This window comes from Sceloporus occidentalis, unplaced genomic scaffold (assembly GCF_023333645.1).
Source record: "Sceloporus occidentalis isolate IW3139 unplaced genomic scaffold, rSceOcc1.0.p SCAF_257, whole genome shotgun sequence".
Lineage (NCBI taxonomy): Eukaryota > Metazoa > Chordata > Lepidosauria > Squamata > Phrynosomatidae > Sceloporus > Sceloporus occidentalis.
In genome coordinates, this window is record NW_028317237.1 from 866369 (window position 1) to 885216 (window position 18848).

The 18848-nt window shown below is 45.2% G+C and overlaps 1 protein-coding gene across 1 annotated transcript in view; it reads right to left on the minus strand.

The window, feature by feature from the left end:
* The window catches only part of LOC149275917 (solute carrier family 23 member 1-like), a 155718-nt gene that overhangs the window by 70185 nt on the left and 66685 nt on the right, over positions 1-18848 (minus strand). The window contains exon 6 of the mRNA XM_089504144.1: positions 15584-15651. Coding sequence (XP_089360270.1) covers positions 15584-15651 — 68 coding nt within the window. The remainder of the gene's footprint in view (positions 1-15583; positions 15652-18848) is intronic.

Genomic DNA, 18848 nt, shown 5'->3' on the forward strand with positions numbered 1-18848 from the left:
GTAGGTGTAGGCAAAAAAAACCCCTACTTGGAGCAATTACCCCTCTTAGATGTCTCTTTTCAAGTGAAAACAAGTTCAGTTTTTCTAGTCTTTCTTCATAACTAAAATTCTCTGTTCCTCTAATTAACTTTGTAGCCTGCCTCTGCAATTTCTCAGCTCTATAGCATCCTTCTTTAAAACAAAATTGCACTGCATATTCAAGATGAGGCCTCACCATTGCTTTATAAAGAGGTAACATTATATTTTCATCTTGTGATTTAATACTTCTCTTTATGCATGCCAATGTCAGGTATCCGCCGCAGTACTCACCTTGGTCCCACGCCGCGTCCTCCTTCTGACCCACACCGCCGATATGGCGACGTACGAAGAGGGGTCCGACGTGGCAGAACCGCTCACTCCCCGCCGTTGACGCGGTCTTCTTCCCGGCCTGGTGATCTTCAGGACGGCCGGAACACAACTGCAGGGCCGTCCCAACAGAAACGGAGAACATGTTCCGTCTCTCGCACGCCCTCTAGTGGCGCGCGCGCATACAACTCCTTTTCTTAAAGGCACAGTCACAATATTCCCAGGTGTATAGAATCAGGTTAATCTGGACATCAGAGGGAGTATCCCTTCCTCCTTCCTATAAATCTGTGTCGTTTAGTTCATTCATTGCTCAGATATACTGTGCTCTCTACGTATATACGGCAGTGCTCCCTTATCATTGTTTCATTGGATATCGACCCTTCGCTTTCCTTATCGTGTCTGAACCTTCGCTGCCTGAACCGACCTCTGCTTATCCTGACTTCGTTTACGTCTCATCCCTATCGGTACCTCGCTTTTGATTCATCCACGTCTCCAGCCTTGCATATTGGGCTCCGACTACTAAACCCGACAGAATATCTGAGCCATACCATGGAGCTCGCTGAGCTGGCTGACGTACTGGATAACCTGACACGACAGGTATCCACCCTCACCCAAGCCGTCCATGATCTGCAGGCCCAAGCTGCGGCCCCTACACCTGGATTCCCACAACCACCCCCGGTTGTGCGGGTTGTAAACCCACTCGAGGAACTGACAACCAACCCAGAACCACAGGTGCCCCTGCCAGAACGTTTCACGGGTGACAGAACCAAATATCGGACTTTTATCATGGCATGTGAAGTCCTCTTTGAACTGAAACCTCGCACATATCATTCCGATGCTGTAAAAGTTCGCACTGTGATTGCCCTCCTATCTGGGCCTCCACAAGAATGGGCCCACGACCTCCTACGCAGTAATGATCCATGTGTCTCGACCTGGCATTCCTTTGTTACAGTCATGTCCTCCATGTATGATGACCCGCATCGACAAGAAACCGCTCAGTCTGCTATCAGGGCTTTACGCCAGGGTCGTCGACCCGTAGAAGACTATATCACCGACTTCAAACGGTATGCTGTTGACACACGCTGGAATGAACATGGATTGATCAACCAGTTTCGTTTAGGGTTGTCTGAACCCTTGAAAGATGACTTTGCTCATTTTGGAATTCCGCAATCATTGGAGTCTTTTATCCAACAAGCGATCCAGCTAGACCGACGTCTTAGGGAGCGACGCCAAGAAAAAGCCGCAACACCTGCTGCACCACCGAGATATTCCTCGGCTACTTACTCTCCTTCTGCTTCTCGTTCTCCAGTCCAGACTGAAGAACCAATGCAAATCGGTCTGGTTCAAGGCAAGCTGCCGCCAGCAGAATTACAGCGCAGAAGGCAAGAGAATCTTTGTCTCTACTGCGGTAACTGTCGACACACAGTTGAATCCTGCCCTAGAAAGGCAAGAAACAGGGGTAAGCCAGATGACCTTGCTATCATGCCATCTACTCTGACCGCCATATCGCCTCCCTTATCTGTTCCTCTTTCCTTGCAGTGGAATAAGAACACCTATGAATGTCAAGCTATGATCGACTACGGGTCCAGCGGATGTTTCCTCGACGTCCACATAGCCAATGCCTTGTCAATCCCTGTGCATGATAAAATAAATCCTTTGCGCATACAAGTCGTAGATGGGTCATTTTTGAAAACGGGTCCCCTCACTAAACAAACCGCACCTATCCAAGTCTCCATAGGGAAGCACACCGAACTGCTCTCATTTGATCTGGTTCCCTCACCGCTATTCCCTGTTATCCTGGGATACCCTGGTTGCGCCTCCATGACCCTACCATTACCTGGTCAACAGGCACCTTAACCTTCTCCTCATCAGTCTGTTTCATGGTTTCATAAATTCCATATTGGAAATTAATATGAAAAAAGGACAAGAGATCATGCTACCCAAAGCGTATGAACAATATAAAGATGTGTTCGACAAAAAAGGGGTAGAGACCCTGCCACCTCATAGACCATACGATTGTCCTATAGATCTCCTGCCTGGAGCACCCATACCATATGGCAAAATATACCCATTGGCAGAAAAGGAATTACACATCTTAAAGGAATACATTCAAGAAAATCTAAAGAAAGGATTCATCAGATCCTCTACGTCCCCAGCAGGAGCCGGCATCTTTTTCGTGGGGAAGAAGGATGGCAGCATACGTCCATGTGTGGATTACAGAGAGATGAATCATATTACCATAAAAAATAAATATCCCCTGCCACTCATTCCTGAACTCCTGGGACGCCTCCAAACCGCAACCGTCTACACCAAGCTAGACCTCAGAGGTGCCTATAATCTGCTTAGAATGCACCAAGACGATGAGTGGAAGACTGCGTTCCGATCCCGATATGGGCACTATGAATATTTGGTCATGCCTTATGGACTATGTAATGCCCCTGCTTCCTTCCAGCATTTTCTTAACGACATCTTCAGAGATCTCCTCGATCAGTACGTAGTGGTGTATTTGGACGACATCCTCATCTTCTCCCCGGACCTACATACCCACCGTCTCCATATGACAGAGGTCTTGAAAAGGTTACAACAACATAACCTATACGCAAAGATCGAAAAGTGCATTTTTGAAACGGATTGTGTGGAGTTTTTGGGTTTCATAATCAGACCTGGCAAGGTTGAAATGGATCCCCGCAAGGTAGAGGCAATCCTCTCATGGCCGATACCACAAAATAAAAAGCAAGTACAGCGCTTTGTGGGGTTTGCTAATTTCTACCGGAAATTCATCCGGAACTTCTCACAGACAATCCAACCCTTGACTTATCTCACAAAAAAGGACGTCACATGGTGTTGGTCATCAGCCGCCCAAAAGGCGTTCAACACCCTGAAACATCGTTTCACCTCGGCTCCCATACTCCATTTGCCAGATCCCAAAAGACCCTTCTTCCTCGAAGTGGATGCATCCAACATAGCAACCGGGGCCATGCTATCACAAAGAGACTGCGACGCAGGACTCCTACATCCCGTGGCCTTTTATTCACGAAGATTAACCGATGCCGAATCCAACTACGACGTAGGTGATAAGGAGCTACTAGCCATCAAAAGAGCCTTCGAAGAATGGAGGCATCTTCTTGAAGGTGCCAACCACCCCGTCACGGTGTATACAGACCACAAGAATCTAGAGTACCTCAGAACCGCCAAACGTCTCAATCCCCGTCAAGCACGTTGGGCTCTGTTTTTCTCCCGCTTCACGTTTCATGTCACGGATCGTCCTGGTTCAAAAAATCAAAAAGCAGATGCCCTCTCCAGGATGCATGCCCCAGAAGAGGCAAAACCCAAACAAGAGGAGACAATACTGCAAACACATCACTTCATGGGTGTCACGACCCACTTCTTGCAGGATATCCAAAAAGCTGCTTCCTCCCTTGATCTCCCGACCTCACCAGAAGGATATCCCCTGTCACATGGGAAAATCTATGTTCCTGAACCCATACGTCCTCTTGTGCTGCAACATTGTCACGATGCCCTCACAGCAGGGCACGGCGGACAAAGAAAAACCCTCTATAACATTCAACGCCATTTCTGGTGGCCCTCTCTTTCCCACGATATAGGGAAATATGTCACTTCCTGCGCCATCTGTAACCGGGCCAAGACTGCTACCTCCAGAATGGCGGGACTGTTACAACCCTTGCCTATTCCATCCCAACCGTGGACCCATCTCACGGTTGATTTCATCGTAGACCTCCCAGACTCACAAGGATACAACACAATCATGGTTGTGGTCGATCGGTTGACAAAAATGGCCCACTTCATCCCAACCAAAGGGCTCCCTACTGCCAAAAGAACAGCCACCCTCTTCCTTGACTCCGTATTCCGACTCCATGGCATACCCGAATCCATACTCTCCGATCGAGGCACGCAATTCACCTCCCGTTTCTGGAAAGCATTCTGTCACTCGTTGAACATCTCTGTAGACCTTTCCACTGCTTTCCATCCCCAGTCGAACGGTCAAACAGAGCGAACAAACCAGACCGTGGAGACATACCTTCGTTGCTACTGTACGTACCTCCAATCCGATTGGAAAGAACTGCTCACCACGACGGAGTTTGCCTACAATACCAGATGACATGACTCCACGCGTGCCTCCCCCTTTTTTCTCAACTATGGATACCATCCCAATAGCCTCCCTGGCCTTCCACCGCTCACTTCTGTTCCTGACGTAACAGAGCGATTACGTCAACTGTCTCGCCACCTGCAACGGGCACACGAAACACTACGTGAAAGCCAACTGTCGTATAAACGATATGCCGATCGGAAACGACAAATACCACCCGAGTACAAGATAGGCCAACAAGTGTGGTTATCCACTAAGCATCTGAAACTGTCTTGTCCATCCAGAAAATTGGGTCCCAAGTACATCGGTCCTTTCACAATAAAGAAACTCGTCTCTCCAGTGGTGGTCCGACTAGATCTTCCTGATTGGTACAAGATACATCCTTCCTTCCACGTATCGCTCTTGAAACCGGCTGTTCCCGATCCCTATCCTTCTAGGGGCTCCACGCCTCCGGCTCCGGTCATCATAACAGGGGAACCCGAATATGAGGTGCAGGAGATTCTGGACTCGCGTATCAGACGAAGATCCTTACAATATCTCATACAATGGAAGGGATACGGACCAGAAGAAAGAACGTGGGAATCTGCCACCGATGTCCATGCTCCAAAACTAATCCATCGTTTTCATCTCCGTCATCCGGACAAACTGGGTACCACATGCCTCCGGAGGCGGCATCCTAGGATGGGGGCACTGTCAGGTCCCCGCCGCAGTACTCACCTTGGTCCCACGCCGCGTCCTCCTTCTGACCCACACCGCCGATATGGCAACGTACGAAGAGAGGTCCGACGTGGCAGAACCGCTCACTCCCCGCCGTTGACGATGCTGCGGTCTTCTTCCCGGCCTGGTGATCTTCAGGACGGCCGGAACACAACTGCAGGGCCGTCCCAACAGAAACGGGGAACATGTTCCGTCTCTCGCACGCCCTCTAGTGGCGCGCGCGCATACAACTCCTTTTCTTAAAGGCACAGTCACAATATTCCCAGGTGTATAGAATCAGGTTAATCTGGACATCAGAGGGAGTATCCCTTCCTCCTTCCTATAAATCTGTGCCGTTTAGTTCATTCATTGCTCTGATATACTGTGCTCTCTACGTATATACGGCAGTGCTCCCTTATCATTGTTTCATTGGATATCGACCCTTCGCTTTCCTTATCGTGTCTGAACCTTCGCTGCCTGAACCGACCTCTGCTTATCCTGACTTCGTTTACGTCTCATCCCTATCGGTACCTCGCTTTTGATTCATCCACGTCTCCAGCCTTGCATATTGGGCTCCGACTACTAAACCCGACAGCCAATCCCTTACTGGCTTTTGCAACCGCTGACTAGCACTGCACTTTGTTGCTAAGTCTATGGTCTACAATTATACCTAAGTCCTTCTTATTTTCTGTTTTTCCCAAAGCAATGCCCTTAAGAGTGTAAGTTGCATACTTATTTTTGGTACCAAAGTGCATTACCTTACACTTATCTATAGGGTTGCAACAACTAATAGATAAAATCGATAATCGCTAATGAAAATCGTTGCCAACTAATTTCATTATCGATTAGTTGAATCAATTTTTAAAATGAGGGTTTTTTCAGAGCAACTGCTCTCAAAAATACCCCTCGTTTTACAATCCGTTTCATTTAGTGTGACTCACAGCAGTTACTACTTACCAGTCCCTCCCTGCAGTCACTCTGACGATTGCCCCCGCCCATTTTTCTCCCAGTCCCTCCCTACAGTCACTCTGATAATTGGCCCCACCCATTCCCTATAGCGTCCACACGGCTCTAACGGAGTATAAAATAAATTTTTGGGCTGCTGAGGGTTAATTTAGGGGGCAGTTATAGTCATTGGGGTGTTTAGGGTTAATTTAATGCTGAGGACTGAGAGTTAAGTTAACCTTATTAAATTAATTAAATTAAGGTGTAGTTAGAGGTAAAGGGGGGCAAACTGAGAATCTAAATCCTGGGGGCAGTGAAGATTATTAATGTATTAATTTATAAAAATATTGTGTCAGTGAGCATCTAAACCTACCCATTATACTTTTATTTGGTTTTATTTAGTTTGGGTTTTGGTTTATTGTTGACAGTTAAATTTACTCAAAGTTAATGGTGATATCATATTTGTTTAAATAAATATTTAATGTTATGGGTGTTTCATGGTTGGGGAGATTGTAAGCAATGATCTCAGCCAATCTTATCCAAAGCTGAATAAAAAAATCACATTAAACAATTCTTCAGTGTGTGTGCTTAATATCGTATGGGGGCCGTGTTTGACGATATTAAGGTCATTTTTTTCAGTGGGCAGAGCACCAATATTGAAGCCATTCAAGCAATTGGATAACTATGTTTGAAGGTTGTTTAGGTAAGTCTATTGGGTACTTTAGACTGGGAAACTGGGGAAAGAGTGTGTGTCCCAGGCTAAGGGAGCACAAGTCAGCAGTGGTAGTCAGTCGGACTAGCCAGATCCGTGACAGTTGTGGCAAGCGGCGGGATTGCTTCTTTGTCTGAGGGACACTTCCTTTCTACCGGGATTGACTGACAGGACGGCAGACTTTGGCCTTGACAAAGACATGGATGTGACATCAGAATTCCAGGGGCTACTGTGGGTCATCCTCTCCTGCTACACCACTGCTCTGCCTACAGCACAATACCAGAAACTGAGGCAACTAGTTCAAGGGTCACTATGGCAGGTGGCCCTTCAGGAGGCTGTTATATGCCAGGGCCAGTGTCTTCCAAGCTCTGAACAAAGGATTAGAGACCAGAGGGAACTACGGATGTCATTCCTGGGACAACAACCCCAGGAGTAATGGGTATCCGAATTGGACAAGCTGGTCCAACAGGAGGTAGAACTGGAAAATCGGTATCGGGCTCTGCAGTGGCATGCAGAGCAAGCATATTGGGGAACTGCAAAATTTTCTCCAGAGGGCTATGACTTTGGTGTCCCGGGATTATTATGGGATAGTCTTCAGGAGGATCCGGACTTCGGTCGTACAGCAGAGTGGCGGATTGAGGACATCTGGGATTTCAGGGAATGTTGACCCAGGCGGGGTGGATGGGACTGCGGTCTCCACCCCTGACTCACAGGGATACTGGGCAGCTAACCCAGATCAGATACCGGAGCTATGTGACTTTACACCACAACCGGATCCAGAGATTGAGGATTTAATTGATTTTACATCTGAGGATGTTGGTCCAGGAGGGCTTGCAATTGGCTGCCCTTCCCAGGGAAAGGAAGAAAGTTTTCCGGGTATACTGGATGGGACTGTGGTCTCCAGTGAGTACCCGGGAGGCCCATCTCCCCAGCGGCAGCAGGAGCACCAGTTTTGGGAGGGCATTGATGGGCCAAATGAACTGACTGACTACGGAGTCAACCCGTTTGGGGTCTCCTCCTGAGTCAGTCCCATTTGGAAGGGGGAGAAATATGACGGAACCCTCCATTATCGGGGCCCCTGGAGAGGGCTGACTGCCAGCCTCCTCCCTATTGACTATGGGCCCTGACTGTGAAGACTCCTGTGGCTACCCCCAGCAGTATATAATCTCCTCACTTGCTGAGGGGATTATTTCCGGCAGACAGCCAGGATCTGCAACCAAGGAGTGATCGCCATTGTTTTACTTTAATATCGGACCCCTCCACCCCATGGTGCACTACTATGTTGTGTCCCCCCCTTCGCCCCAGTTCCACCACCACAGACATTTAGCCCAGCCATCACTGGAACTGGTTTCTGGAACAATGTCCTTTGAACAGACAAGACCAGTGGATTTGCTTGGTCATAATTCACAGCGCACAGTGGTGGAGTCATCCCTCCAATTATTTGGGCTTGTTTTGCAGTAAAGTATGAGGCCATCTGTCTAACTTGGCCGTAATTGGGTCACTAAAAAAGGATAACGATCCCAAACCTATAACAGAATGGCTGAAAAAGAAAACTATCAAGATGTTATAATGGCCCAGCCAAAGTCCAGACCTCAACCTAATTGAAATGCTGTGGCAGGACCTTAAGAGAGCTATACATTAACAAACCGCAAACCTCAATAACCTGAAGCAATCTTGTAAAGAAGAGTGGGCCATAATTCCTCCACAAAGGTGTGAGAGACTGATATAGTCATGCAGAAAATATTATTTCAAGTTATTGCAGCTAAAGGTGGTTCTACAGCTAGTGAAACACAAGGTGTAGCTAGTTTTTCACACATGGCTTCTCCATTTTGGCTTTATTTATGTTGAATAAACCATGAAATAGTGTAATATGGCATGTGTTGTTCATATGAGGTTGTATTTACCTAATTTTTAGACCAGCTAAGGAACAGATTATTGTTATTATGTCCTGATGTAAAACCATAGAATTCGAAAAGGGTCCACTTTCTTTTTCACGTAGACATTCTTAATAAATATGGAAACATGGGTGCAATCCTAAACTGTTGCAATTTAAACCATGTAAATCAATTTATTGCAGTCCCAATAATTTTCCAAAAATGAGGGCACAGCATTCATTACAATTTACCCAAAATATTTCACTACGGACCATTTTGCTGCCAATCTTTGCCAAACATTGTTGTAATATTGTAGGGTTTTTCTCAATTTTTACAGACACGTTACAATACAGAATATGTGCAAATACAGAAAAAACCCTCAATTTGTATTTAGCAACATTCACTGGATATGTCTATGACCCACATGCATAGATATGTCAATGATGCCAGTGATGTTACACATTTCAGTTTTTAAACTTAGTGGTCCCATATTTCGACTTAACTTCACAACTCAGGTTATTGATCTAGAGGTATATTGGTATATTTTGTGCAGCTCAGAACAATATTTTCCAAAGTTGGAACAAAATTATGCATTTTTTCAAATTGCAAACATGCACATTTACACTTACTGGCCACTCTATTAGGTACACCTGTTCAATTGCTTGTTAACACACACAAGGTCTAATCAGCCAATCACATTGAAGCATTTAGTAACATAGTAACATAGTTCATAAGGTTGAAAAAAGACCAAAGTCCATCAAGTTCAACCTATATACATATTGTGTCCCTACTGTGTTGATCCAGAGGAAGGCAAAAAACCCTTATGAAGCAGATGCCAATTGCCCCATACCAGGGGGAAAATTCCTTCCCGACTCCAAATATGGCAATCAGAATAAATCCCTGGATCAACGTTCTGTCCCTATTAATCTAATATCGATAACTTGTAATATTATTGCTTTCAAGAAACACGTCCAGGCGCCTTTTGAACTCTTTTATTGAGTTTACCATCACCACTTCCTCTGGCAGAGAGTTCCATAATCTCACCGCTCTTACTGTAAAGAACCCCCGTCTGTGCTGGTGTAGAAACCTTCTTTCCTCCAGCCGTAGAGGATGTCCCCTTGTTATAGATACAGTCCTGGGTATAAATAGGTCCTGGGAGTGATCTCTGTACTGTCCCCTTATATATTTATACATAGTTATTAAGTCCCCCCTAAGCCGTCTTTTTTCCAAACTAAATAACCCCAATTCTGATAATCTTTCTGGGTACTGTAGTCCTCCCATTCCCCTTATTACTCTGGTTGCCCGTCTTTGAACCCTCTCCAGCTCCACTATATCTTTCTTGTACACTGGTGCCCAGTACTGTACACAGTATTCCATGTGTGGTCTGACTAGTGACTTGTACAGGGGTAGAATTATTTCCTTGTCGTGGGCATCTATGCCCCTTTTGATGCACCCCATGATTTTATTTGCCTTAGCAGCAGCTGCCTGACACTGGTCGCTACAGGTAAATTTACTGTTAACTAAAACTCCTAAGTCCTTTTCCATGTCAGTCGTCCCCAGTGTTTTCCCATTTAATACATATTCCCAGCCTGGATTTTTCTTCCCCATGTGCATAACCTTACATTTATCTGTGTTGAACCTCATCTGCCACATCCCAGCCCAAGCCTCCAACCTATGCAGATCCATTTGTAATCGTGCGCTGTCCTCTATTGTGTTAACCACGTTACAGAGCTTAGTATCGTCTGCAAAGATTGATACTTTACTATACAATCCCTCTACAAGGTCATTAATAAATATATTAAAAAGAATAGGACCCAAAACTGACCCCTGTGGTACCCCACTAGCAACAGTCACCCACTCAGAGTATGTACCATTAATAACCACCCTCTGTTTCCTTTCACTGAGCCAGTTACTTACCCACATACACACATTCTCCCCCAGCCCAAGCATTCTCATTTTATGTACGAGCCTTTTATGTGGCACCGTATCAAATGCTTTGGAAAAATCAAGATATACGACATCCAGCGATTCACCCCGATCCAGTCTTGAGCTCACCTCCTCATAAAAGCTGATCAGGTTAGTTTGACAGGACCGATCCCTTGTAAACCCATGCTGATATGGAGTCATACACTTATTTTCATTGAGATACTCCAAAATAGCATCTCTTAGGAAACCCTCAAACAGTTTACACACAACAGAAGTTAAACTAACAGGCCTATAATTCCCCGGGTCACTTTTTGTCCCCTTTTTGAATATTGGCACAACATTTGCTATGCGCCAGTCCTGGGGAACAGACCTTGTCACTATAGAGTCCTTGAATATTAGAAATAGGGGTCTGTCTATTACATTACTTAACTCCCTTAGAACGCGGGGGTGAATGCCATCTGGACCTGGTGATTTGTCTATTTTGATTTTTTTTAGGCGGCACTGCACTTCTTCCTGCGTTAGACAGGCGACATGTACTGGGGCATTTATCTCATCCTGCTGTATATTACCTGGCATTTCATTTTCCTCTGTGAATACAGCAGAGAAGAATATATTTAATAGATTAGCTTTTTCCTGATCCCCGTCTATAACTTCTCCCTCATTACTTTTTAAGGGGCCAACGCTTTCATTGTTAACCTTTTTACTATTTATATAGTTAAAGAACATTTTGGGGTTTGTTTTACTCTCTTTGGCAATGAGTCTTTCTGTCTCCAATTTTGCTGCTTTTATCTGATTTTTACATATTTTATTTTTTTCCCGATAGCTTTTTAGTGCTTCCTCACTGCCTTCCTGTTTTAGTAGCTTAAATGCCTTTTTTTGCCATTTATTGCCCCCTTTACATTTTTATTTATCCACATTGGTTTTCTCTTGTTCCTGACTCTTTTATTCCCATACGGTTTAGGCATGTAGACGTGGTCAAGACAACTTGCTGAAGTTAAAATCAGAATGAGGAAGAAAAGGGTATTTAAGTGACTTTGAACGTGGCATGGTTGTTGGTGCCAGACGGGCTGGTTTGAGTATTTCAAAAACTGCTAAGCCACTAAGATTTTCACGCACAAACATCTCTAGGGTTTACAGAGAATGGTCCGAAAAAGATTTCCAGTGAGCGGCAGTTGTGTGGACAAAAATGCCTTGTTGATGTCAAAGGAGAATTGGCAAACTGGTTCGAGATGACAGAAAGGCAACAGTAACTCAAATATCCACTTGTTACAACCAATGTATGCAGAATGCCATCTCTGAATGCACAACACGTGAAACCTTGAAGCAGATGACCGTGTGCCACTCCTGTCAGCTAAGAACAGGAAATTGAGGCTACAATTCTCACAGGCACGCCAAACTTGGACAATGGAAGACTGGAAGAACATTGCCTGGTCTGATGAGCCCCAATCCAAGCTGCGACATTCAGATGGCAGGGTCAGGCTTTGGCATAAACATGAATTCATCAACGGTTCAGGCTGGTGGTGCTGGTGTAATGGCGTTTGACATTTTCTTGGCAAACTTTGGGCCCTTAGTACCAATTGAGTATCGTTTAAATGCAATGAGTATTGTTGCTGACCATGTCCATCTCTTTATGACCACAGTGTACCCATCTTCTGATGGCTTCTTCCAGCAGGATAATGCACCATGTCACAGAGCTCCCATCATCTCAAACAGGTTTGTCAATGAGTTCAATAGCCTCCAGAGTCACCAGATCTCAATCCAATAGAGCACCTTGAAACGGGAGATTTGCATCATGGATGTGCAGCCGACATGTATGTAGGTAGTGTGTATCGTGCATTGTAAACCCAAAACCAGTTTAACCCACCAAATAACGACACGGAGACCGAAATTGGATAAAGCAGGCCACAGCACAATTTTATTATAAAACCATAAAACACTGTGTTGGCCCAAAACACCATAAACCAATAAGAATAATATACAATAACCGATAAATAATAAATACAAATATACAAATATACATAACACATTACCGTAACATATTCAAAACATAACCAACACAGGAACCGAATTAACCCCGTCCTTGCCGGCCTCTCACACTGCACAATCCAGACCACAGGTACTCACCTCCCCCCTCGTCCAAACAAAATTGACAGCTACCTTTCGCTGCCCCACCACCAATGCTAACCACCAGCCGTCCAACAAGCTCGGTGGGCACGTCCAATAAAACACCAGAGGTTAGGGGAGGATTGAGCCTTCCATTACACCAGCATCCAAACTCCATCACTTACCAAAACCAGACCGGCAAGGACACACAAACCGCCAGCTGTGACAAAAGAAAGAAAGGTAGTACACAAGAAATAGGGAGGGAGGGTGGGAAGCAGGTAAGACTGTTGGCCGTGCCTGTAAAAAAGGACAGTGACCGGGGTCACCCAGAGGGCACCTTATATCACCTAGGGTCTCCCACCCCTCAATTAACATACCCCAATCAAAACACGGACATGCCCTGAGCATGCACTAACCCACACACATACATGCTCCCTGTCCATTTAGCTACGCTGATTCCCAGGGGCCTAATCTGCAGCAAGTGAGACCAAAATCTCTGAGGAATGTTTCCATTCAGTTCTGAAGGCAAAAGGGGGTCCAACCCGGTACTAGCAAGGTTTGCCTAATAAAGTGGCCAGTGAGTGTAAATTTTCAGGTTAAGACCTATCCACACAAATTGTTTTTGGGGCTATACATTTTAGCAAATTTGAGTTGGGGATGAACTTCTTGAAGTCTCTCATGCTGATGGCCATGGGCGTAGGAACCCCTAAAAATCTGGGGGGGGTAGCATTTTTACTGGTAGGGTATACCTGACCATTTCACCAACAGGGACTTTTATCACATTGCATTATAAATACATAGACATTAATATGTAGTTGGTCCCCCTTTGCAGCTATAACGGCTTCCACTCTTCTGGGAACGATTTCCACAAGATTTTGGAGAGTTTCTGTGGGGAATTTTTGCAACCATGCCTTTATGGACCTTGTTTTGAACACTGGGGCACAGTCATGATGGAATAGAAAAGGACCTTCCCCAAAACTGTTCCCACAAAGTTAGAAGCATAGTGTTGTCCAAAATGACACATGCCCACTATAACACACCTGGAAACATACTAACATACCCATAAAAACAGATGTGCACAATAACATACCCACAAACATACGCTATCATACCCAGACACACATTCAAACACATCGCTTGTATTAGTGATGCCCTAGACCAAGTAGCACCCCGCAATATTCTCTTGTGTCCAAATGCTACATACAGTGACTCACACACTCATTTTAACCAGAAATAGGCCTGGATTTAACCCTGAGTTAAACATGTGTTACAGGGAATCATTCTCTTTCCTTTAAGTACAACATGCCTGCTCATACACACACATATGCACTGCTCTCACACATGCCTGCCCACAAAAACACATATATACACTGCAATTGCCTGCACATACACACTTGCGAGTACTCACACATATGCACTACCCTTATACACGCCTGCCCAAACATACATAAACTGCTCACACACACGCCTCCCCATAAATATACACTTCCCTTGCACATACTTACACAGACGTATACACTATAAGACAAATACACTCCTTATATACACACATATACACTGCCCATACACACGTATGCACATACACTGCCCTTATATGCGCGTGCCCATACACGCACATATACACACCTGCCCTATACACACACACATATGCCTGCCCAAGTGCTCATACACATTCATAAACATTGCCCATATACATGCCTCACCACTTGTATATGCACACACACATATCTACCATCAGACCCCCCCTCGTTTTGCACATCAGACACCCCCCTCATTTTGCACATCAGACCCCCCTCGTTTTGCACATCAGACCCCCCTCGTTTTCCACTTCAAACCCCCCTCGTTTTCCACTTCAAACACCCCCCCTTGTTTTCCACTTCAAACCCCCCCCCTCGTTCTTCACATCTCTTACCTTTCTCTTCTTCCTTTCTGCTTTCTCTTCATCCTCTCCTTCTGGTTTGCCGCTCACTCTCAGTGCAGTGCGGCTGCGCACAGCTGTTTATGCTGAGCGCCGGGGCTGGGATATAAACGTCATATCCCATCGCCCGGCGCTCAGTGACAGAGAGCACACTGATCTCCCCAACCAGTCCTGCACGCTGCAGCTGCTGATCGGGCAGCTGTGCACCACTTACAGCCCTGGGGGGGGATTTCTCTATTATCGGTCCCCCCCACATGATTTCCTGGAGGAGATCCATCCCCCCCGTCCCCCCTGGTTCCTACGCCCGTGCTGATGGCTTATCTTTGGCAAGCACATATTGCTGTCAGATAGGTGCATAATGTGGAGAAGGTACTTGTACCTGGGCCCTGATTGAAAAATAGTGGTTTCACAAATAGGTTCTGTGGTGAAGTAGGATTATACTTTAGGTTTTCCCACTAACAAGTTCAATCCTCAGAATTCAGCCACAGTTATAAGAGAATCATGACTGTACATCTAGGATTGGCTGCCAAAACCAGAGCAGCACATATGTTAGAATGGGAGACAGTCTACCCCAAAAAGGTCTTCACTACAGATGAATGAATTGTATGTGGTGAAACTACAAATATATCAGTTCCCCACTAAATCATGCAGCCACCCACAAAATAATAATACTGAATTAAATTAATTAATTAAAACACACACTTCCCCAAAAAGAAAACACTGACAAAGGCAATATTTCTTGACATTAACTTTGTCTATTGAATGTTTCTGTAGCTGTGATTGGTTAAAAAACACAAAAATGTGCATGGACTGTGGATGTGCTGTGGATTAAAACATTTAAATGGACGGAAATAATATGTTAAGTGTGTTTGATGTCATTTATCTTTTCCCTATCTCAACCAAAGTAGAAAGGTTATGATGGAAATTAATACATTATATAAAAGCTATTGTCTTACCTCTCTAATTCTTGGTTGCCATATGTGTGAAGTATTAAATGGTGCAGACCCATTTCCATAAATTGCTTCTGAAAGTACAAAAATGATGGTCATTACAATTATTTTATATCAAATAACTTCAGTGAAGGATTTTTTTTCTCAATTTCATATATTCTTCTCTGGTTATATTCTTTAAACTATACATGTTAATGTATTTTAGTGAATAAGTCAACTATGAAAAACTTACACAAACCCAAAAGTCATTGCTTTATATTTATACGTGTGGGATATAATCTTGTAGCTTTCAGTTCCTTAGCAATATTATTCCTTACAAAAAAGTATACAGAAAAGTAAAGCTCTGAACAAATAGTACCAGTATTGAGTAACATTGATATATACATATACAGTGCTGCTTTTAGCAGGATCATGTCAGCTGGAGAATCTGATTCCCTTTAGGGGAAATTATGTGTGCTCCTCTTCTCATGCATCAGTTCTTAGGCCTCCCTGACTTGGGTGGCACCTGGAGGCTGTATTTCCCATTATAGACGGTGGACCCCTGGATTGTGTTACATACTTCCAGCAGGTGACAGTGGACACTAATTGCAGTGCAATATCTAGTCCCTTTGCTTGGATTTATGTGTAAGTCACCCTGTACCTGATTAGGGGTACAGGGTGACAACAGTAAGTGAGCCAGAGCTCTCTAGATCCCAGTTTCCCCCTTTCTCCTGCCTGTCTGACCAATATTATTGGTTCTGATGGCAGGATTGTGTTTGTGTGGTTTTCTGTTATAACTAATTTGCATATGATCTGCATATTGTGTTTTGCATATGGTGTGATGCATGCTGGTCACCGCCTGTCTATTGAAAGGCTCTTGGGAGTCTGGTGGTGATTGTTTCCTCAGTAAAGTTAGTTCCTGTTTTACCTCAATACGAGTCTAGTCTTGTTATTGGGGTAAGCCTCTGTGCTGCCCTTGTCAGCGCAGTAAAGCACTGCGTAGTCCGACCGACTACCTCTGCTGACTTGTGCTTCCCTAGCCTGGGACAACACATTTTTTGCCCGGCTTCCCTGTCACAAGCCGAGACTCAGTGTAGGGTATAACCAAAAACTACCGTATTTGCTCGATTATAAGACGAGGTTTTTTCCAGAAAAAAACTTCTGAAAAACCGACCTCGTCTTATAATCGAGGTCGTCTTGTAATCAGGCCTCAGATCATCCCCCACGATACCTCACAATTCCATCGGCAGCCGCCGCCGCCGTATCAGCTGCAGCCACCGCCGCCGCTTCTGTATTCGCGGCAGCTGCCGCCGCCGCCGCCGCCGCTTCTGTATTCACGGCAGTCGCCGCCGCTTCTGTATTCGCGGCAGCCGTCGCCGTTTCTGTATTCGCGGGAGCCGCCGACTCCGTATCCGCGGCAGCCGCCGCCTCCGCCTCCGTAATCCGTGGCAGCAGCCGCCGCCTCCGTAATCCGCGGCTTCAGCATCCTCCGATGCGGCCGAATCGGAAGCTGTGACCATAACAGATGCGCGGGTCACGTGGGTCGCGCTGTTCTCACCTGACCCAGCTTCGTTTTTTACGTTTTGTGCCTATGATTCTATGCAAATCAGTCCTACCTGACAGTCTGTGCTCCTGTTCACAATTTGTGAAGAGGAGCATAGACTGTCAGGTAGGAATGATTTGCATAGCTGGTTCAATTAGGGGCACAACCTAGTGAACTACATTTCCCATGATTCCCAGACCCCTTTAAGCGTGACTGAGGAGCATGGGACATGTTGATGGGACATGTTGATGGGACAAGTTGATGGGACATGTTGATGGGACATATAGATCTGCTATTCCCACTGACAGGTGAGAAAGAAAAAAGAAAAAAACACAAAAACAGTGGTTTTGATTTTTTTCCCATTAGGGTCGTCTTATATTCAGGCCTTTTCTTTTTTTCCCCAATAAGATCCAAAATTTGAGGGGTCGTCTTATAATCGGGGTCGTCTTATAATCGAGCAAATACGGTATTTTTCACACACAGGGCTGGATATAGCCAGCAAGCCCATTAACATAAAACAATATATTGGGATACAAACCGCCCTTTAATCTGCCTCCCAGAGACAATAGGGGCAGTAACGGGATTAACAATGAGGTCAGTTCCAAGGTTTGGCCGGGGTAAACGTCTGTAGTGGTGGAACTGGTGGAGGGAGGGGACAACATAGTAGTGCACCATGGGGTGAGAAAAAAGCAGAGCAAAAATTTATTGTGCCTGTGTTTGATGCACCATTTGTACCTGGCTCAGCTGCCCCTGCATAAGAATCAATTGCTCTGCACTCAACTTTGTATAACTTCTTCCTGCTAAGCTTTAAAAATATTAAAATCCATGTAAAATAATGGGGGGGGGCAAGAGAATATTGGTCTAGGACTGGCCCTGGGCGCCACTAAAAGAAAGGCACCGTGAGTTAAATCCTGGAGTAGGCAGTGAGTATAGTGAGCGCTATATTTTTTGGGCAGTGAGGATCATGAGGTAGTTAGGGAGATCTTCTGATCTTCTCTGTCTGCCTCAGGGAGATGTAAAACAAATGGAGCTCTGTGCTCCTGCTGCAAGGACCGTGCCTAAAAACCAGCACCATAATACATGGTGCCATTATTGTGCACATGGCTCATCCACTATATGGACAAAGGTATTGCAACACCTGACCAATACACAAAAAGGGACTTTGATGACATTGCATTCTAAATACATAGACATTAATATGCTCCCCATTTCCAGCTATAACAGCTTTCACTCTTCTGGAGAGGATTCCACAAGATTTTGGAGTGTCTCTATGGGATTTCTTGCCCTTTCATCCAGAAGAACATTTGTGAAGTCAGGAATTGATGTTGGACAACAAGGCCTTGCTCATGATCTCCGCTCCAGTTCATCCCAAAGGTGTTTGATGGGGTTGAGATCAGGGCTGTATGCGGGCCAGTCAAGTTCTTCCACACAAAACTCATCCAACCATGTCTTTATAGACCTTGCTTTGTGCACTGGGGCACAGTCATGCATGAAAAGTATCTGCCCCAAACTGTTCCCACAAAGTTGGAAGCATAGTATTGTCCAAAATGTCTTGGTATGCTGAAGCATTACAATTCTCCTTCACTGGAAGTAAGGGGCCTAGCCCAAACCAGGAGTTCAATAATTAAGAGGTGTTTGTCCATATATTGCTACACAAAGCAAGGTCCATAAGGACATGGTTGGATGAGTTTGGTGTGGAAGAACTTGACTTGCCCGCATACCTGACCTTACCCCTACTGAACAGCTTTG